Genomic DNA, 22,048 nt, shown 5'->3' on the forward strand with positions numbered 1-22,048 from the left:
CTGTTTCTGTCCTGAAGTTCTGTTTTTCCCTTCCCAAAAATCAATTAACCAGTTTGGGCGGATTAACCTGGAATCTCTTGCTAAAAGTTGACAATGCACCTGAAATTATATTTTTAATTCCTAGGTTTTGATGGAACAGAAGTTAGTTTTCAAAGCAAAGAGAATCTGGAGTACTCCGAGCCCTGAAGTTGAATGGATTTTATCACAAGTTAAGAAACATGCTTGGGAGAACAGGTAAGTTAGAAATGGATGTTTTGTGGCGAGCCTAACAAAGACCAAAATATGCAGCTTTAGTTGGCTGTACTTGTATATTGGACTGTGTCTTGAACAGGGAGGGATGGGAAAGGAAGCTTCCTTCAACAGTATAGTGCCTCCCCTTGTCCCTGCATCTGCCACCAGTGCTCTGAGAGTTTTAAATTATATGTATGGTCCCTTATCTGAGAGAAGGGATTTTAATACAAGAGCAAGTTAGAGCAGATGCTGTAAATCTGAAATATAAACGGAACATGCTGGAAATACTCAGGCGGTCTAGCAGTTTCTGTAAAAAGAGGAACAGGGTTAACAGTTTAGCTTTTTACTCTTGTCATCTTTCCTCATGTTTTTAATCTTTGGTTCTTAAGTGTTCTTGGGGACCTGTTGTTGTCGCCTGCTTTGATGCTTTGTTTATGTGGTCCGTTTCTGGTTGCCATTGAAATGAGCTTAGGAATTGCACAAAGGCTAAGCATTAACATTGTTGGTATCTGTAAGGCTTGGGGATTCTCATTAGAGAAATCATCTCCTCTCTAGAAAGTTATGTTTGCTTTCCTTAATCTCCTGTGAAGTGATTTTTTTTCATCCTTCTGTAACTGCCTCTTAATTTATTTCTCATTCTAATTGTTTTGGATCCCCCTCTCTTCTGTTTGTCTTCCATTCTGCTTTTCCTCTTGCCCATATTTTCTTTTTGTCTGTCTTGTTTTAATTCCGCTGTCTGGAGTAGAAATTATGTTCCATAGGTTTCCAGGTTCAAAACAGTCACCTCAAAGTTTGCAGCGTGTTGTTCTTCAGATGAGGTGCTCGTGCTGCCGTAAAGCTATTGCTCAATAAGACTGAATGAAACTGTAGAGTTTTTAAAATTCATTCTTTCACAAGATGTGTATGTTGCTGGCTAGGTCAGCATTTGTTGCCCATCCCTAATTGCTGTTGAGAAAGTGGCGGTGAGCCAACTTCTTGAACCATTGCAGTCCATGCGGTGTAGGTACACCCATAGTGCTGTTAGGGATGGAGTTCCAGGATTTTGACCCAGTGACAGTGAAGGAATGGTGTTACAGTTCCAAGTCAGAATGGTGTGTGGCTTGGAGGGGAACTTGCAGGTGTGGTGTTCCCATGCTTCTGCTGCCCTTGTCCGTCTAGGTGGTAGAGGTTGCGGGTTTGGAGGGTGCTGTCAAAGGAACCTTGGTGAGTTGTTCCAGTGCATCTTGTGCCATTGTGTGCCAGTGGTGGATGGGGTGCCAGTCAAGTGGGCTGCTTTGTCCTGGATGGTGTCAAGCTTCTTGAGTGGTGTTGGAGTGCACTCATCCAGGCAAGTGGTGAGTATTCCATCACACTCCTGACTTGTGCCTTATAGGTGATAGACAGGCGTTGGGAGGTGAGATTACTTGCTGCAGAATTCCTAGCCTCTGACCTGCTCTTGTAGCCATGGCACTTATATGGCTGGTCCAGTTCAGTTTCTGGTCACTGGTAACCCCCAGGATGTTGATAGTGGGGGATTCAGCTATGGTAATACCAATGACTGTCATGGGGAGGTGGTTAGATTCTCTCTTGTTGGAGGTGGTTATTGCCTGGCATATGTGTGACATGAATGTTATTTGCCACTTATCAGCCCAAACCTAAGTGATGATTGGGTTTTGCTGCATGTGGACATGGATTGCTTCAGTATCTGTGGAGTCACGAACGGTGCTGAGCATTGTGCAGTCATCATCGAACATCCCCATTTCTGACCACCTGATGGAGGGAAGGTCATTGATGAAGCAGCTGGGCCTAGGACACTATCCTGAGGAACTCTTGCAACTCCTGTCGTCCTGGGACTGAGATGATTTGCCTCCAACAACTACAACCATCTTCCATTGTGCTAGGTATGACTCCAACCGGTGGAGCATTTTACCCCATGATTCCCATTGACTTCAGTTTTGCTATGGCTTCAATTATTGACTGGGATAATAATGGTGTAAAGGGGGAAGAGTTTCTGAAGTGTGTTCAGGGAGATTCTTTACATCACTGTTTCCAGTTCAACAAAGAAGGCGGCATTGTTCGATCTGGGTTGAGGGAATGAGATGGGATAAGTGGTCGTGTCACTAGGGGAACAGTTTAGAGGATGATACTATGATAAGGTAGATACGTATCATAAGGTTAGAGATGGAAAAGGACAAGGACCAGTTCCAGTTCAGAGTAAATGTAATTAATTTGTGGGAGGACCAATTTCAATGGGCTGAGAACAGATCTGGCACAGGTAAATTAGAACAAAAATTGGTAGGCAAAATTGTATTTAAAAAATGGGCTGCCTTTAAAGAGGAAAGAGTTCGGGTATAGTCGAGATGCATTCCCATGAGGGGGAAAGGTAGGACTATCAAAGCCGGGGCTCCCTAAATGACGAAATAGGGAGAAAGATCCATCCATCCATTTTCACGTCACTTCTCCTGGTGAGGGTCGTGTTGGCAGTAAGCTGAGCAGGACCGACCTGACTTCCCTTTCCTCAGCCATAGATTCCAGCTTCTCCTGGGGGATTCCCAGGCCTTCCAAGGCCAGCTGAGATGTAATCCCTCCAGCGAGTCCTGGGTTGGCCTTGAGGTCTCTGCCCAGTGCGCCGTGCCTGGTACAGCTCCAGTGGGAGCCTACCGGGGGCATCCTTATTAGATGCCCAAACCACCTCAACTGGCCCCCCCTTTTCCCTTCCCCCTTGATCCAGAGGAGCAGCAACTCTACCCCGAGGCTCTCCCAGGTTGCTGAACTCTTCGCCCAGCCCTGGAGAGTACACCCAGCAACCCTGCGGAGAAACCTCAATTCTGCCACTTGTACCTGCAATCTTATCCTTTTGGTCATTACCCATAGTTCATGACCATAAGGGAGGATGGGGACGTAGATCGACCAGTAAACCAAGAGCTTTGTCCTAAACCTCAGCTCCCGCTTCACCACCACGGACCAGTATAGTGCCACACCGACCCACTGGTCAATGTCACGCTCCCCCCTACCATCACTTGCGAGCAAGATCCCGAACTTGAACTCCTCCACTAAGGAAAGTTGTCCCCCCCCCCACCTCACCTGGACAAAGAACCCAGCCTCCCTCACCACTGGTGTCCACCAGCGGTCCTAGAATTGCTGCCACGACAGGCACTGACTGCCTTCAATCCACAGCTTTATGTAGCCGCCTCGACGATTGAGGTCATGAAAGTGGTCCATTTGGACTCTCGTGTCCTTGACCTCACCTGGGATACAAGAGAAATTCTTCCGGAGGTGCGAGTTGAAATCATTTCGCATGGAAACGTCTGCCTGACATTCCCAGGCGACCCTCACAGCATGTTTGGGCCTCCCGTGACTGTCCGGCCCATGTCCCACACGCTGAATCCAACTCTCCAAGTGGTGACCAGTTAACAGCTCCCCACTTTTCACCTGAGTGTCCAGAACATATGGCCTTGGGTCCGATGAGACAACAATAAAGTTTATCATCGACTTTTGACTCAAGGTGCACTGGTACCAGGTACACTTATGAGCATCCTTGTGTTTGAACATGGTGTTCGTTATGAATAATCCATGACTAGCATTGGAGAAAGATGAAGGAGAAAAATGTTTCAATTGAATTCTGCTTTTGAATTCAATTGAAAACAGCTTTGGCGCGTAGATCAGTAAAACACGCTGCCTGAGATTGTGGAATTCAGTACCCCTGGACACATTAACCAGCTTGACAAAACTTTTGTCCTGGTCTGAAGTGAAAGTTGTTCTCCTTGGTAGATATTCTTAGTGATAAAATATTGAATATCTGACCATTGCTATCTTATTCACTTTTTGTAATGCTCTAAGGTAATCTCAGGTACTGCCCTTTCTACTCCTCCTTGCTCTCCATTTTGAATTGGCACTCCTCCATTGTAAGTGTGCAAATTCATGGTAATTTTAATTATCTTCATATATAACATGAGGATTCCGCTTTCTGGCTTTCCTATCAATATGTCATGACTCGCTTAGGTCTCTGGCTGACACCCCACCACCATCTCTCTCCCTTCTCTTGGTTTTTGGAGACTTTACTGTTGTTTAACATTGATGTACTTTTTAATCTTTGCACTCAAATATTTACTTTTAACCTTCCAACTTATTATAGCCTTTTATTCTTTGGAGTTTAGACGAATGAGGGTGATCTTATTGAAACTTACAAGATTCTGAGGGGACTTGACAGGGTATATGTTGAGAAGATGTTTCCACCAGCGGGGGAATCTCGAACCAGGGGACATAGTTACAGAATAAGGGGACACGTTTAAAACTGAGATGCGAAGGAATTTCTTCTGAGGGTAGTGAATGTCTGGAATTCTCTACCCCGGAGAGTTGTGGAGGCTCGATCGCTGAAAGCATTTAAATATGAGGTAGATAGATTTTTGAAATATCGGGGTGGGGTTGAGGGCTATGAGGAGCTGGCACGAAAGAGGAGTTGAGGCCTGGGGCAGATCAGCCATGATCTTATTGAATGGTGGAGCAGGCTTGAGGGGCCGAATGGCTTACACCTCCTCCTAATGTTCTTATGAAACCTTTTCATTCATTTGGAAATATTGTATTTGTATGCTTTTTTTCTGAAGTTTTCTCAAATCTTCTGGTTTGTATGTCAAAACACAATTTCATTCATTTAATTACAGATAATTACATCCTTGTTCAGCTATTTGCCATGTGGTTGACCAATGTGCTTCATTCTACCAAATGGATTTTTTTGGGGGTGAGGGTGTAGGGTGGGGTGGTGGGAAGGTGGTGTTATTACTTTAATTACATGGTTATTATACGTGCCCAGGACATATGCTAAACTTTAATTAGTTGACATAGAGCCCGCTATTTATTGAGTGTTTCACTTTTTTTCTGTGTTAACTTGATAAAGAAAATACTTAATTATTCTATTACCCAGTGCACCTTGCTCTTACAGTTGCCTTGGCCATTTAGCTCAGCTAGTAATCAAAAGCAGCTGCTAGATGCAAGAGTGCATAGATGTCTAATGAGTGTTAGGTCAACTTTTCTTGAATGCCAATAAAAATACTTGTTTTCCCAAAATTCAACTTTATGGTTTGAATGACCACTTTTAAACCATATCTCCTGCAAAGTAAGAAATGCTTCCCCTCCGCGACTTTAAATTAATCTCCAGTTTCTACCACCACCAGTGGTAAGCTTGTAACCACCACAGTACTTAACCCAAATGTCATACAGCTCATGCTCTCCAGGCACACCCCAAGCTGGAAGGGAAATAAATAATCCATTATACTGCTGGGCTTTCTCTACAGTTGAGTTATATACATTAGGGAACTTTCATATGCCCATCATTTACTAAAATTGTTGTTACATTAATGTGCACCTACAGATGTTTACTTTTGGCATTCCCCTTCATTACGTTTGAGTTTGTATTTTAGCCAAACATGATGGAATGGAAAAACTAAAAGCTACTGTTTAGCTAACCTCTGGTTTTGACGTGTATATCATGGTGGTGAAGAACTTCCTTTTCTGTTTCTTAGTTGAAACCACTGAACCTTTCAATAACCGGAATCTTGAATTTCATTAGTGATGTGTAGGTTAGGGAGTCTCCGTAATCCTACCCCATCTCTTTCTGGTATACATATATAAAAAGATTTTCTTTGTTAAATTTGCATCCTGCCTCTACAGGTGTAGATTTCCTTTAACTTAGTGATCCTTTTTACACATGAGCTTTTAGTAAAACAACTCTTAAAGTTACCTTGGGGAATCCCAGTTTGATAGCACATGCATGACATCCTGCACAAAAATAACAGAAACATAAATAGATTTACCAAAATAGATGGGGCTTGTTAGGTGCCTGTTTATGTAGTAAGGGAAATAATTATGTAATCCTGGCTGTTAAGTTGGAAAATTGCAATCTTTTTCTCTAAATAACTCCATGAGAAAAGGACGAAAGACATGCATTTAGATAGAGCCTTTCACAATTGCCAGATGTCTCAAAGTGCTTTACAGCTAATGCAGCACTTTGAAATGTCACTTTAGTATAGGAAATGCAGCACAGTTTGAGCACAGAAAACTCCCATAAACAGCAATGTATTGCTTGAGGGGCACCACACTGCACTGAGCACAGCTGACCTCTGCTGCCTGCCACAAGCATATTGGAAGGATTTACAGGTTGATAATCAACTTGCTTGGCCACGTTATGGACACACCTTCCGTGGCCATCAAGTTCTGGAGTGGGATTTAAACCTGGGGCTTCTGGCTCAGAGGCAGGGACACTATCCACTGTGCCACAAGACCTCCTTGTGATGTTGATTGAGGGATAAATATTGACCAGGACATCAGGAATAACTTTCCCTGCTCTTTGATCTTTTACATCCACCTGAGAGGACAGGCAGAGTCTCTGTTTAACATCTCATCCAAAAGCAGTGCAGCACTCCCTCAGTACTGCACTGGAGTGTCAGACTTGACTTTCTGTGCTCAAGTTTTGGATTGGGACTTGAATTGACAGCCTTTCGTCTTGGAGGTGAGAGTGCTACCAACAGAGTCATGACTAACACATGAGCATTTCAATGAAAAAAAATTGAAGCTCTCCGTTCAATGTGGTAAATTTCATCCTTCTCTACAGCTGTTATAAAGTTTGCATTATTCAGGTGAGATATAAAACCTGGCCTTCTTTGTCCAAGTGGTTCAGATGGATGTTAAAAGAGTACCTGGCATTATCTGAAGAAGTGTAAAGTCCTTCTGGCGTCATAACCAACTTTTCACACTCAATTGCCCCAAATAGATTGATCCTACATAAAACTTTCTGTAAAGAGTAGGGAATCACTGGTGTATTTGGCTACGTAATTCATTTCAAAGTGATTTAATATATTTTAACTATTAGCCCTTGCATGCTTTCATGCATATAATTAATAGAATGTAATATATGTCTCTTACATTGTATGCAGGAATATTTTTCTCTCTCTCTCGGGAACAAACCGCTGAACAAAGTCAGTTCTAACGGTTAGACAGTAAATTTGATACAGGATGTTTGGGATGGAATCAAATAGGTTAATTTATTAAGATGTTTTTTGCCTTAAGATTATATAGTTTTGATAAGTTCTTAATGCTGCGGCTTTATTCCTCCAAGCAGTGGGCTCTGCACAACAGCGATCAAACTTCTCAGTTCATAATTGGTTATGAATTAAACTGTTTGTGATAAAAACAGAACTCAAGTAATTTCCTAAATATTTTTATTGATTTGTTTTGCTTATATGACCTAATGAAAACAAAGTAATTAAAAAAAACAAAAATGCTGCAGATGCTCTAAATGAATTGAAACAGAGTTGAAAAGCATGGGTTCAGATGGCATCTACAGAATCTCATAATTTTAACGGCACAGAAGGAGGCCATTTGGCCCATCGTGTCTGCACCAACTCCCCAAATGAGCATTATGACTTTGTGTCATTGCCCTGCCTTTTCCCTGTACCTCTGCACATTTTTTATTCAAATAATCATTTAATACCCTCTTGAATGCCTCGATTGAACCTGCCTCCACCACACTTCCAGGCAGTGCACTCTAGTCCGGAACCACTCATGTGGAAAAAGCTTTTTCTTATGCCACATGTGCTGCTTTTGCAAATCACTTCAAACCTATGCCCTCTCGTTCTTGATCCCTTTGCGAGTGGGAACAGCTTTTCCCTATCTACCCTGTCCAGCCCCAGATTTTGAACATCTCTGTCAAATCTCCTTTTAGCTGCCTTCTCTCCAAGGAGAACAGTCCCAATCTTTCCAATCTATTTTTGTAACTGAAATTTCTCATCCCTGGAATCATTCTTGTAAACCTCTCCTGCACTTTCTCCAATGTGTTCACATCCTTCCTATAATGTGGCACCCAGAACTGTACATAACACTCCAGCTGAGGTCCAATGAGTGTCTCATATAAATTCAGCATAACCTCCTTGCTCTTGTACTCTATTCTCCTTTTCAATAAAGCCCAGGATACTATATGCTTTATCAACTGCTCTCTCCACCTGTACTGCCACCTTCAATGATCTATGCACATATACACCCAGGTCTTTCTGCTCCTGCACTCCCTTAAGAATTGTACCCCTTAATTTATATTGTCTGTCCATGTTCTTCCTACCGAAATGCATCACCTGACACTTCTCCACATTTAACTTCATCTGCCACCTATCTACCCATTCCAACAACTTGTCTATGTCCTTTTGAAGTTCTACACTCTCCTCACAGTTTACATCATTCCCAAAGTTCGTATCATCCGCAAACTTTGAAATTGTTGCCTGCACGCCAAGATCTAGATCAATAATATATATTAGGAAAAGCAAGGGTCCCAATACCGACCCCTGGGCAACTCAACTGCAAACCTTCCTCCAGCCCAAAAAATATCCATTGACCATTACCCTCTGTTTCCTATTTTTCAGTCAATTTTGTATCCACATTGCTGCTGTCCCTTTTATTTCATGAGCAATAACTTTTCTCTCAAGTCTCTCAAGTTGTGTGGCACTGTATCAAATGCTTTTTGAAAGTCCATGTATACCACATCAACAGCATTACCCTCATTGAACTTTTCTGTTACCTCTTCAAAAAACTCCAGCAAGTTAGTTAAACATGATTTCCACTTTAGAAATCCATGCTGGCTCTTCCGCATCAACCCATGTTTTTCCATGTGACTACTAATTCTATCCCGAATAATTGTTTCTAGAATCCTGCCCAGCACTGAAGTTAAACTGACTGGTCTGTAATTGCTGGGCTCATCCCTACAACCTTTTTTGAACAAGGGTGTAATGTTTGCAACTTCCGGTTCTCTGGCACCTCGCCTGAGTCTAGAGAAGACTGAAAAATTATGGCCAGTGCCCCTGCATTTTCTACTCTCACCTCCTTCAATATCCTTGGATGTACCTCATCTGGCCCTGTTGCCTTGTCAACTTTAAGTACCGACAGTCTATTCAACACTTCCTCCTTATCAATTTTGAACCCTTCTAGTGACAGAGTTTCCTCGCCTGTCACCATGGCCTGGGTAGCATCTACCTCCTTGCTAAAGACGGATGCAGAATATTTAATACCTCAACAATGGCCCCTTTGTCCATGTATAAATTCCTTTTTAGGTCCCTAATTGGCCCTACTCCTCCTTTTGCCACCCTTCTACTATTTATATGACTATAGAAGACTTTGGGATTCCCCTTTATGTTGGCTGTCAGTCTTTTCTCATAATCTCTCTTCACTTCTCTAATATGCTTTTTCACCTCCCCTTTGAACCTTCTGTGTTCCTCTTGTTTCTCAATTCTTCACTCTGCGATGAGAGTGCCTTTGATCTTATGACCCTTAATCAAAACGTAATTTTAAGATAGGTTTTAGGTAATTGTATTTTTTTTGTTAATGAAGAAATCATTTGTCTTGATCATATGAACAGTATGCTAAGCAGTTTAGAGAGATCTGCATCTTCATGTGGGAGCCATCTAGCCTGCCTGGTTTTCTTGAATGATGTAGTCAGCAACATTAATAAAATGAACTTCTTCCAAAACTACCTTGAATACATTACTTTTTAAAGTTTCTAGTTAGGAGAGAAAATAGAGCAAACAAGTTAAAGACTGTCAAGGGACATACTTTTACATTCCACCCATCTGTGGCAGTATAATTAATGGGCTGTAGCTTCCGACCTCCAGAACAATGTATCTGGGGGTGTACCCCAAAGATGTAGTGGGCACCCCTTCGAATTTTCCAGATAAGGATTGCTTGGCAATTGCCCAGGAAGTTCAAACTTTCTTTGGGCAATTGCCTTGCACTGGGAACCATCTGAAAATGTGGTTTAAATCACAAACTTTGGATGGCTCTGACTGTGTTATGGCGATACATATCCAGAAAAAGTTAGAATTAAAACCACTGGTAGCTTTTGGGTAACTATTGTACTGACACCCCCCCCCCCCACTGAGACAGAAGGTCAGGCGAGAAAGGATCACCTGGGTTTCCAGGTAAGTAATTTCGAGCGGAGTGGCAATCCGCCTCAATTGCCAACTCACTGGAAGTTATAGCCCAATATGCTTAATTTCCTTGCATCTTGTGATGACCCATGTACTTTGGGAAAAGCCTGTATTTCCTTCTTGTATAATGTCCCCATTGATATCAGAGTGAAAGACGGATAATTGGTTTCCTGGTTTTGACATCTGCTTCATTCCAGGAAACGCCAATGTGATCTGAGGTTGCTGTGGGGATAAAAAGCTAAGAAGCAAAAGGGTCAATCGAATGGTAGTTGCAGCGGTGGGGTTCTAACCTGTCTGGTGGCAGGCTGTTTGGAACACAGAATTGGTGTGAGTGGAAACAAGAGGGGCTTTCCGTGAATGGATCAGTTTTCTGTTTGGCAGCTTAGAACAGATCCTAGTGTTGAAGCAGGGCCATGAGAATATAGCAGAGACTGTGTTACTGCATGTGTTTTACTGTTAGAAAGGACAGAGAACTGAAGACAGGAAGAGCAGGGGACTGTGAATTGGACAAGACGCATTGCTGCTCTTTGTTGCCAGAGCCAACCATACCGTTTAAAAGGATCAGAAGGGATTCTCTGCCATCAGGACTGTCGTGATCTAAGTGTGTGAAGGTTTGCAGACATGCACCTTGGTGGTGGTAACAGTGTCTGGGGACTTCAGATGGAATACAGCTGCTAATAAATGTGATTCTATCATGTGACTGAAACAACTGAGTGGGAAGTGAGCGACCCTACATAAGAGGTTGAGTTAGAAACACGGATTGCACGTGTTGCCACATTTGTTTGGGAAGTAATGCGAGTGCTTTTACTTATGTGAGGCATGTCTTTGTATTGGCTATGTAAAGTGAAATGTACCCTTTTATTTGAAATATTCTTTACATGTTAATTTAATTTATGTTGGTTTTAGTTGGTTTGTTACAGTAAAACTTGTTAAAAGTGAAATCCTATGCATCAGTTTTCTTTGTGATGTCATGGGGATTCCTTTTATTTAAAATTTATCAGTTGTTATGGGGATCCTAACCATCTCCGCTTTGACTGCCAGGCAGTGATCCTGTGAAGATCCTTGTAACAAAGTGATCCAAGAGAGACTCTTAAAATATTTAAGAGCAAACTACAATGATTTTTGGATTCTGATTATTTTAGAAAAATGTAAATGGTATATAAGTCGAGTATTATGCTGGATATATACTATGTGTTTCTATATCTGTGTAAATGATATGTCTAGAAATAAATTGTATTCTTAGTTTTAGTCAGAATGAAATAGTCTGACTGTGGTGTTCTGCCTTTTGGAGCAGAAAGGAAAATAGGGTGGGAAACCCACATGGTCTCCAGTGTGCAGAGCAAGATAATTATTGGCTTGTAACACACTATCCCATGTCACCTGTTTCAGTTCATAAGGGGCAAGGTTTGTTTATGGAAATTGCATTTTTGCTCTGAATAGGAGTTTGACTGAATGGAAATTTATATTGTAACATGGTTCTCTTGAAAATTTACAGGGAGTTGGTGGCAGATGCTCTCCTGGATGACGGGTTCCTTATTCCTACAGAAGAGCAGCTGAAATTTTTAAATATTGAGTGTCCAGGTAACACAACAAATTCAATTGCAGGCCCTACTGAGAGAAATCTGGGCACAGGATTGTGTTAAAATGAAAATCAATGTTCATTGTATCAGAAAGTGATAATTGGTGAGCTTCAAATGCTAATAGCCATTTAGGAATATTTTGTAGTGTCAATGACGGAAACGTGGCTTAAAAATAGTGAGGATCGGGCACTTGATACTCAGGGATACAAAATGTTCAGAAAGGCTTGGAAGGATGGGGGGCAAGTCCAGCATCTATTTGGATAGAGTTAAGAAGCAAGAAAAGTATGAATGTGCCACTTGGGGGTATTCTACAGGCCTCCAAATAGTGAGAGTGCCAGATAAGGGTGAAAATCTACAGGGAAGTCAGAGATGTGCAAGAATATGTATTGGCAATACTGGGGAACTTGTAATTACCCAAATGTCGATTGGAATAATGCTAGAGTAAAGGAAAAGGGTCGGTAAGAATTTCTGAAATGTGTTTGGACCTGGACCAGTATGTCCTTGTTCCAGTTAGGAAGGAGACATTGCTGTATCTGGTGTTGGGCAATGAAGCGGGCCAAGTGCCTGTATGGAAACACTTTGGGTAAGTGTGATGATTGCTTGATAAGTTTTTCATAGATTAGTAATAAAGAGCAAGGAATGATCTAAACCAGAACTTTGAAATTGGAAGAGGACCGACTTCAATGGGATGAGGGGGATCTATCCAGAGTAAAAAAATGAGCCAAATACTGACAGGAAAAACTGTAACAGAACAACAGGTGATTTTTAATGGGGTGATGTTTCAGGTAGAGGTTGGATACATTCCAACAAGGGTGAAAGGTAGGAGACCAAAGCTAAGACTCCTTGGATGACATGGGAGATAGAGAATGTGATGAAACAAAAAAAAGAGGATGTGAGAGGTGTATTCTTCAAGCGAGAACCAAACCAAATACAATAATTTGACAGGGGAAATGAAGAACAAGACTGAAGGAGAGAATGAGAATTAAATGGCAGTAACATAAAGGGAACCCAAAAATCATCATCTGGCATGTAAATAGTAAGAGGTAGGGGTGGGCCCTGTTAGTGACAAACTGGGTGATATTCTTGGGCGAAGTGCAAGGCTAGCATACTTGATGAGTATTTTGTATGTGTGTTTACTAAGGAAGGGAATGATGAAAAATACTGGCTGACAAGAAGCGTAGAAGATAAAGACTGGTTATGCTTAGTGTCTTAAGTTGCCTGGCCTGGATGGCTTGCATCCTAGTTTCCTCAGAAGAGGGAATGGAGATAGCAGAAGGCCTTTCCATAATTTTCCAATCTTCCCTAGATACTGGGGAGGTGTCAAAAGTTTGGCAAAGGTGACACCCTTATTGGAGAAAACGTGAGAAGGCATTCCAAGTAATCACAGCCAGCCAGTTTAACATCATTTGGTGGGGTAAGGTTTTAGAAACAATCAGAGAAAAAAAACAGCACCGGCACTTTTGTAAGTTAATTAAGGAGAGCCAGTACTGATTTATAAAAGGCAGACAGTGCTTGATTAACCTAATTGAATTTTTTGTAACGTAGCAGAAGGTTGATCAAGGGATTGTAAAGGACACTGGATACATTTTAAGAAAGCATTTGACAAAGCACTACATAAAAAGCCGGTTAACAAAACTGAGGCTTGTGGAGTAAGAGGGTCAGTGTCAGTTTGATTTTTTTAAAAATGGTTTATGGACAGAAAACAGTGAGTGGTGCAAAATAGTTAGTAGACAATGGTGTTCCCCAAATTCCATTGCTTTTTTTTGACGTGTGAATGACTCTGATGTTAGAATACAGAACAAAATTTGCCTATGATACGAAGCTTGGAGGTGTGGTTGACAAGATGATACCAATCAACTAACAGGAACAATGACAGAAAATGCTGGAAAAACTCAGGTCTGACAGCTTCTTGGAGAGAGAAAAACAAAGTTAATGTTTTGAGTCTGTATGATTCTTCTGCAGAGCTGAAGAGAAGTGAAAATGTTATGAAATGTCATATTGACTCGAAATGTTAACCTTGTTTTTCTCTCTCCTCAGATGCTGTCAGACCTGAGTTTTTCCAGCATTTTCCGTTTTTGTTTCAGATTTTCAACACCTGTAGTATTTTGCTTTTATGACTGTAACAGGACATAGGCTAGTAGAATATATAGACAAGTGGCAAATGGAATATAATGGAGAAGTGTGAAGTGACACATATTTTAACAGAATGGATAGGGAGAGGCAATATGGACTTAATGAACGTTTCCAAAGAGTGTGCAGAGACGAAGGGGTTCCTTGAAGGTGGCAGGACATATCAAGGCAGTAGTTAGCAAAGCATATGAGAACTAAGTTGAAGTATTGAATACAAGAGCAGGGAGGTTATTCTGAACCGTTACAATGCTCTGGCTACACCATATGAGTGTTGCATCCAGTTCTGATAATCACCCTTTAGGAGGAATATGAGGGTCCTTGAGACAGGGTAGAGAAAATTTACCAGAATGGCTCTGGGGAATGAGGAGTTTTAGCTGCAAGGTTAGGTTGGAGAAGCTCCTTGGAGTAAAGGAGATTGAGGAGAGATTTGACAGAGGTGTGTAAGATTAGGAACAGCTTTTCTTTGTCATATTAACTGATTTACAAGGACTAGGGAACACTGATTTTAAGGTTTTGACTGAGATGCAGGAGGGATTTGAGGAAAAAAATTTGTACACCATGGTAGGCACCTGGAAAACTCTGCCTACAAGGGTGGTGAAATCGGAGACAATAAATGATTTTAAAAGGAAATTGGATGGGCACTTCAGGAAAATAATCAAAGGTCTATGGGATAGAGCAGGGAATGAAGCTGATTGGATTTTTCTACAGAAAGCTGGCACTGACTTGATCAACTGAATGACCTATGTTATTATGACTCTATAATCAGTTAGTGGCCGGCCCCCAGTGGTTCGGTGGTCGAGACACTATACTATGTTGTTATAGCCCATGCTGATTAGAAGATCCCAGTCTGTGCTGTTGTTTGATCTCATCTGGGGTGGTAATTAGCACTGTCCTGAGTTTGAGAAGAAAGCCAACCAGATTTTCTGGTCCTGATGGTTGCCTAATTTTTTCTAATGTGTGTGCATGTTCATTGAAGGTAGGGTGGAGCTCAGCTTGACGCACTCCACAATTAGCCTGCTACCCAGATTATGAAGAATAGCCATTTAGTTTGGTACTGTAGGGTGGCAGGCCCAGCAAGGGTCAGAATCTTCAGGTAAAAATTCAACTTTAATAGTTGGCAATGCAATAGCAAAGAGTCGGTTTTTTTTTGCATTTTTTTATTAGATGTGCAGCGACTTGGCTGTGAAATGACTTCAGTGTAAATTATTTAGACTTGTGAACCTTTTGCCACTCAAATTTTCCAAGTCTTGAAGTGAGTTATGCCTAAGTGCACAGATGATTTATAAAAATCATTTGTTTGATGTTCTTCGTGTTTTGCAAGAATATTCCATGACACGGTTTTAAAAAAAATTCACCTAAATTTATATAGATTAGTGTTAGAAGGTAGAGCAGGAGAAAAGTGTAAAACTAAGATGTGCTTCCTACTTCATATATCTATTATCCAAATATTGCATCTTTGACTTGGCTTCAGCATTACTCTAAACTTAATTTTTTTTTGTTGAAGGTGAATTTGTAGATTTGTCAAATCCTGGAATTCCTCGAACGTTCTGTCGTTTCTGGCAGCCTCTTTTAAAGTGCCTCCATTCTCGATATTTCACACCAGTGCTGCTAGAAAAGCTGTTTACTGAGTTGAAGCATTGCTGTGATACCTCAGGCTTGAGGATACAGTATGTTACGGGCTGGATCACAGAGATACTAGCAGCCAATGTAAAAGCAGGTATTTTACTAATTTATTTTGCAATAGAACATGTAGTTCCTTTCTTTCCCTTCTGTCCCCCATCAGCCAACTTGCCCCTCTGCCTTGCAGTACACCCCAACCCTTAACCCCCCAACCACCCACCCACCCAAAGAATTGCTCAAGCGGGTAATACGTAATCGAGCAATATACACCAAAAGACTCGGGGTTGATTTCCAGTCTGTTGAGCTACCAGATCTTCAGTGTAGTGATAGTAAGATGGTCTGTTACAATTGTCCCCGTTGTTCCCTGGCTAGAGAAGGGAAAATGGGCCAAATTTGCTATTCAGTGACGCCAGCTGGGAAATAGTTGTTCTTAGAATCATACCTCTCAAGACTGAAGTTTTCTTTTACAAAATGGATGAATTTGGCATGATCTGGACGTGTGGATGCTAACCTGGGATTTTTTTTAAAAAGGTCATAAGTTCACTTTGGAACTGTAAACAAGCAGGCCTCTTCCAAGAAATCACCTGACCTCTATGGTACTTGAGAAGGAGTTGTTTGTTTGTGTTGAACTGCAAAGCACATAATGAAAAGCTGGGAGACAAAAAAGGTCACTTGAGAGAGAGGAAAAAAAAACTTGGTTGTGAACCTGCTTGTTTGGAAGGCAGTCTTGTTGAAGAACAAGCTGAGGACCGAAGGCTACCTTGACTGGCTCCTTCTCTCTACCTTGCCTAAAATTGTGTGTCGCTATCGACCTGTAGCCAAAGAGCCCTTATTTAAGTGTAACTAGTCTGCATTTGGACCTGCAAAGCTTAGAGTTGGTGAGAACTTCCAGGCATCCACCGGGACCAGCAGCCTGTCTTCACACCAAGAGAACTCCAGGTCGAGACCCTGTGGATTTTACCGTTTATTTTATAATGCTCGTCCTCCAAAGCCCATCTCTGCAGAGAGACTCTATCCCTTTGTCCTTTGTTTGCCTGTGTATGTGTCTGTGTGCAGGGGGAATTCTTTAGGAAGAGATTGTTAGTTAAACTTCCTGATTGCAGTGTGTTAACCAGTACTTGCAGCTTGTTGAAAGAAGTTTTGTTTTGAAAGAAATTAATCATTCTGATTTTTTTGAAAGAAGCCTGGTCAGTCTCTCTTCTGGGTACTAGAGGTATAGGTACACTATTGGCCATTTTGGTGAGAAAATTAAACATTTAAATTAATAGTACGACCTGCAGAGTCGTGGGGCTTAATAATTCGCGCACTCCTCCCATCCCAGTTGTAACATTGTATAACGAGATAGGAACAGAATTTGCCTAGTCTGGTGATGCCCTCTGTGAGCAAATAGCTGTTGATACTTAATGGGCGCATTCGTGAATAATGGCTACTTAGGTGAAGTATCAAAGCTTTTTGCTGTGCCTGTGGAAATGTCACTTCAGTGTGTTAGTGGCATTATGGGGAGGAGGAACAAAGCAGAAGTTGACTCAGTTGAGTTTGTGATGCGGCTGTATCAACTATTGGCTCAAAACTTTAGGTATTGATTTGCTGCTGATTGATGTCAGGAATTATAATTCATGTCTGCAATTTTTTTGATATGGACAGTGGGACCTAGGTAATGGAAGGAAAGTAGGTAAATAATGCATTCAACTTTTTCTGGGAAAATGTCATTTCAGAAGTCTATATTTCGCATAAAGCTTAATAGCAGAAGGGTTTTAATTTTTTTTGGGTTTCCCAAGATTATAACTGCTGACGAGATCAGCATTTATTGCCCATCCCTAATTGCCCTTGAACTGAGTGGCTTGCTAGGTCATTTCAGAGGGCAGTTGAGAGTCAGCCATATTTCTGTGGGTCTGGAGTCTCATGCTGGCCAGATTGGGTAAGGACAACAGTTTTCCTTCCCTAAAGGACATTAGTGAACCAAATGGATTTTTAGGACAATCTATGATAGCTTCAAGGTCAGCATTACTAAGGCTACCTTTCAATTCCAGATTTATTAATTGAATTCAAATTCTACCAGTTACCATGGTGGGATTTGAGCATGTATGACCAGAGTATTAGCCTGGGCCTCTGGATTACTAGTCCAGTGACATTACTGCTATGCCATCGTCTCCCCAGATGTAACATATGTAATATAATATGTGACTTTAGTTACAGTTAGAGTAATATCTCAGTTGCTTTATCCTCTAATGTCAGGATTTATTAAGCATCATGCTCCATAAATTGGAAACTTAAATTATCTTGCTCACAATCTAAAAATCCCAGGGCCTTCTAGTACTCCAAACAATAATGCTGTAAGATTGAGGCTTCAGTTAGGCCACTTGTCACTCAAGGAGCCTTAAGAATTGGAAAATGGTATGAAGAGTAAGCTAAAAGGATCAGTAAGTAAAGATACGAAAATGCTGAACTTTTAAGAGAACATTCAATTGTTTGGAATCAAAACAAAGTGCTGGAAAAACTCAGCAGGTCTGGCAGCATCTGTGGAGAGAGAACCCGAGTCTAATATGACTCCTCTTTGGAACTCTGGGTTCCAAAGAAGTCATGTTGGGCTCGAAACGTTAACACTGTTTCTCTCTCTGCACGAGCTGAGTTTTTCCAACACTTTGTTTTGATTTCCGATCTCCAGCATCCACAGTATTTTGCTTTTATTATGCTAATTTTTGCAATATATTTGATGGTGTGTATTCTGAATGGAAAGTCAATGCACCAGAAACTTGTTTTAAAAAAAACTGCTAGGCAACCTAAGTGTTGTGTAAATATATTGAAAAGTCTCACTAGTAATGCTTTCTTTCCAGTTTTTAAAAATATAAAGTATTAAGTTTGTTCATGACAGCGATGAGTTGCACTTGTATCTCGGCTTTAATGTAGAAAAGGTCCCAAAGGCTATAAGCTTTGCTTCTGTGGAATTTCTGGCGTGCACAATTTATCTAACCAGATATGAGAATGATCAGTCATAGAAAATAACTTTCCAGCTACTTCATTTATGATTTCCTTTTAAAAGCAATTTAAGGATTTGACTATCATCACTTTATATTGTGCTATGCTTTTTCTGTGTAGGAAAAAGATTGAAAGGTCTAACGCGAAGCCAGAAAATAAAAAGGAGCATGTGGCAGTTGTTTTTATTTCACTGTCCCCTGGACTGGCAGGATCTTCTAGAAGCCTGCCTTGCAGCGCCATGCCAGGCTACACCTCATCTTCTTCAACAGTCAGTATAAATCGCTCTTGGTTCCTTTTTTCTCTATAAGAAGTAATGGTGATGCATCACTGAGTTTCTTGGATTGACAGATAAATTTAAACTGAAATGAGACATTTGACAAATCCAGCACTAATAATACAAAAGAAAATTGCCATGAATGTAGAAGGGGCATGAAGCTTAGAGGGGTAAGGTGACAGACTGGAAGGTAAGTTGAAGGGAGCTTATAAAGTATTTTACAAATTCTTAAAAAGTAATGGGTGGCAAAAGAAAAGCCATGGATATGGGGAAAAAAAGCCTTACGAATACTTGGACATAAAAGGGTGCAAGAGAAGGAATTGGAGCAGTAAGGTAGGTTGACAACTGACAAAGAAATTGTACAGAAAAAATTGATGGCTCTCAAGTGGAAAAGATACTCATCCCTGATTGGAGCTTTTTAAAACACTGAGGGAACCTGCGAAGAATTAGCAAAAGATGTGACTAAAATCATTCAAATATGTTTTTGCAAATGGAAATCATGGTTGAAGACTGAAGGATTATCAATTGAACACCTCTGTTCAAAAATGTAGAAATTGAAGAACTATGTATCTATAATCTCATCAGCCTAACATCACTGGGTAAGTTTCTGGAGGCCTTAATATATTGAAATAGTACTCACTTAGAAAGGCATGTTTTAATTAAATATATCAGCAAGGATTTGTAAAATGAAAATACTATCTGACAACCTAAAAAGTGTTTTAAAGAAAAAGGACTACACTGATAAAAGAAATGCAGAAGATGCTGAATTTTGAAAAGGTGTTTACTAAACTACCTCCATTAGCTTTTGGTAAAATTAAGGCACGTGGTATGAAAAGGAGCATGAATAGAAATTACTTCATGGACTGAAACCTCTACTGTTCAATGGATGATTTTGTCTGGACAAATGAAAACAATGCATCTCAGAGATCCACTTGTCCATTGCTTTTCTATGTATGTGTTGTTTTTATATCAATATGTTGACTTTTGTATGAATGCTTGGGAGTCTGGTTAGCTGTGAGGAAGACTGTAAGCAGTTTTAAGAGTGTTGGTTAGCAGATTGAACAGATAAATGCCAGATGAAATTTAATCTGGAGGAATTTTGGAAAGGAAAATACAGGGTACGTGGTAAATGGTAAAGCTTAAAAAGGAAGCACAAGAGCAGAGGCTTTGTGCGTGGGGTGGGTGCGTAGGAAATTGATATCCATATCTTAAAAGTGAAAGGAGAAGTTGGTGAAGCTGTTCATTTTAAATGCAGGATTTTTAACTTCTAATAAGGGTTATAGAATATGAAAGCAAAGAGGTGTTGCAATTATATAAATCAATAGTTAGGCTGAAGTTCGAATAGTGCATCCAGTTCAGGATGCCTTACTTTAGGAGGGATGTCAAGGCCATGGTGAGGGTGCAGAGGAGATCCATTGAAATGATTTTAAGGGATGAGAGGCTTTAGTGGGGAGGAAAGATTAGAGTATCTGGGGCTCTTTTCATTAGAACAAAGGAGATTAAGAGAAGATCTGATAGAGATGCTCAAAATTGAGGGCTTTCATGAAATAAATCAGGAATAACATTCCTTGATCAGGTGAGCCAGCAACTAGAGGATCTAAATTTTACATCATCAAAAGAACAAAGGCAGAGGCCAGGTGAACTTTTGAAGAAGAAAACTTTATAATGATATGGAGCAGGGCAGTAGAATGGGACCAAATGTAGCTTATTTTAGAGGAACCAATCAGGCACAATGTGTTAAATGGCTCTTCTGTGCTGTAAAATTTCTCTAACATTAGATGTAAAAATTATTAATGCAGTGTTCCACTTCAAAGATATTCTGAATCTAGATAGCAAGTTTAAATTGAAAACCAGTTTGGCTTTGTGACATTTTGTATCGTAATAGCCTTTTCCATGGAAAAATAAATCCTTTAATTGCGCCAATTTAATGTTTTTATTCTTAATCACGGGTTTATACTCTTTATTAGCAATTTATCGATGTTTTATTAATGACTGACACCCTTTTTATAGTGGATCAGCACAGGTCTACTAGTTGCAATTTTAGTTGTGTAAGCTTAAAACTTTGTATATAGCCTATAACCCTAATACAGAAGCAACCGAAATAAAACTGACTCTTCCTGTACAATTTCAGGATTTTAACTGATATGGTCTCTCCATTACCCATTACGACACAACAGAAACTGCTCCAGCTGTGTTCTATCTACATTCAGGAACCTGGATCTTTCAGTGTTTCTGATTTTCCAGCTGGCCATGGCCAACTACCAGTGTACACTGTGGAAAACCTCCAAATGAAGAGTGGAATTGAGTCTCCAAAACAGTTAACTGGTATGGTGCATACTGAGTTTAGAAAGGACACTGAATCAGTGATGGCCCCCACCTCTGGAGAGGAACAGGTACAAACAGTCAATCTTGAGATGTTAACTGAGAAGATTCAAGCACTGGAAGGATCCGATTGGCAGATATGCACAGGTATGCTAGTGCTTTGAAACACTTTTATTTAATTTTATGTTGATACTTCAAATGGTTATACTTATGTCGATTTTATGCTTGTTAAGTGAATGGAATTTAGGTACTTAGTGACTTCAACCAGGGAGTTTTTGATGCATATAGTGTGGAAAATACTGACTAAAACGCGCACGGCACCAACCTCAAGGGCAGTTGTGCTATTTTTATAGTTCTCACATCTGTGGTCTCTTGAGGTTGAGATGTCCCAGACTCATTTTACATAAATTGATTACTGAACTTATTTAGTTTAAATAAACAAATTAATGACCACAATAAGCTAAGTCAGAAAAGACTTTTATGTAAACATTTGAGTGGTGTTTCCAGAGGAAATTAAACTCATGATGTCAGAATGCTCCTAGTTGTTCCCAGTCTAATAATTTCACCAACTAATGGCCCACTGATATAATTGCTGTATTTAAAACTTAAATCCCAAGTCTATGTAGAAGAAGCAGATTCATTTCATCCTAATCCTAGGTTGTCATTTTAGTGATAGAAAATGAATGCAGTTTGTCACTATCACTTTTGTTATTGCAAATTACTCCGTTTTAACACTGCTTTTAAAATGAAGTCAGAAGTGCTAGCTAGCCCTTCTTACAAGGCTGATCATTAAGTGTGTGGCAAAATAGTTTGTCGTTAGACATCGAATGTTAATTATGTTAAAGTTTTTTTTACTGGGAGCAGGCAGACAATCCAAGTTTGTTGTCAAAGGGAAAAAGTACATCAGTAGTTACATCACTTAAAATGTTAATTAGGCTTCCCCAAACGCTGCTCAGTGTAGTATTAATTCATTA

The 22,048-nt window shown here is 40.5% G+C and overlaps 1 protein-coding gene across 1 annotated transcript in view; it reads left to right on the plus strand.

Annotated features, from left to right (window-relative positions):
* Positions 1–22,048, plus strand: part of las1l (LAS1 like ribosome biogenesis factor) — a 97,463-nt gene that overhangs the window by 36,277 nt on the left and 39,138 nt on the right. The window contains exons 7-11 of the mRNA XM_078547430.1: positions 125–234; positions 11,668–11,753; positions 15,387–15,599; positions 18,599–18,746; positions 20,884–21,221. Coding sequence (XP_078403556.1) covers positions 125–234; positions 11,668–11,753; positions 15,387–15,599; positions 18,599–18,746; positions 20,884–21,221 — 895 coding nt within the window. The remainder of the gene's footprint in view (positions 1–124; positions 235–11,667; positions 11,754–15,386; positions 15,600–18,598; positions 18,747–20,883; positions 21,222–22,048) is intronic.

The sequence above is a fragment of the Cetorhinus maximus genome, chromosome 8 (genome assembly GCF_964194155.1).
Source record: "Cetorhinus maximus chromosome 8, sCetMax3.hap1.1, whole genome shotgun sequence".
Classification (NCBI taxonomy): domain Eukaryota; kingdom Metazoa; phylum Chordata; class Chondrichthyes; order Lamniformes; family Cetorhinidae; genus Cetorhinus; species Cetorhinus maximus.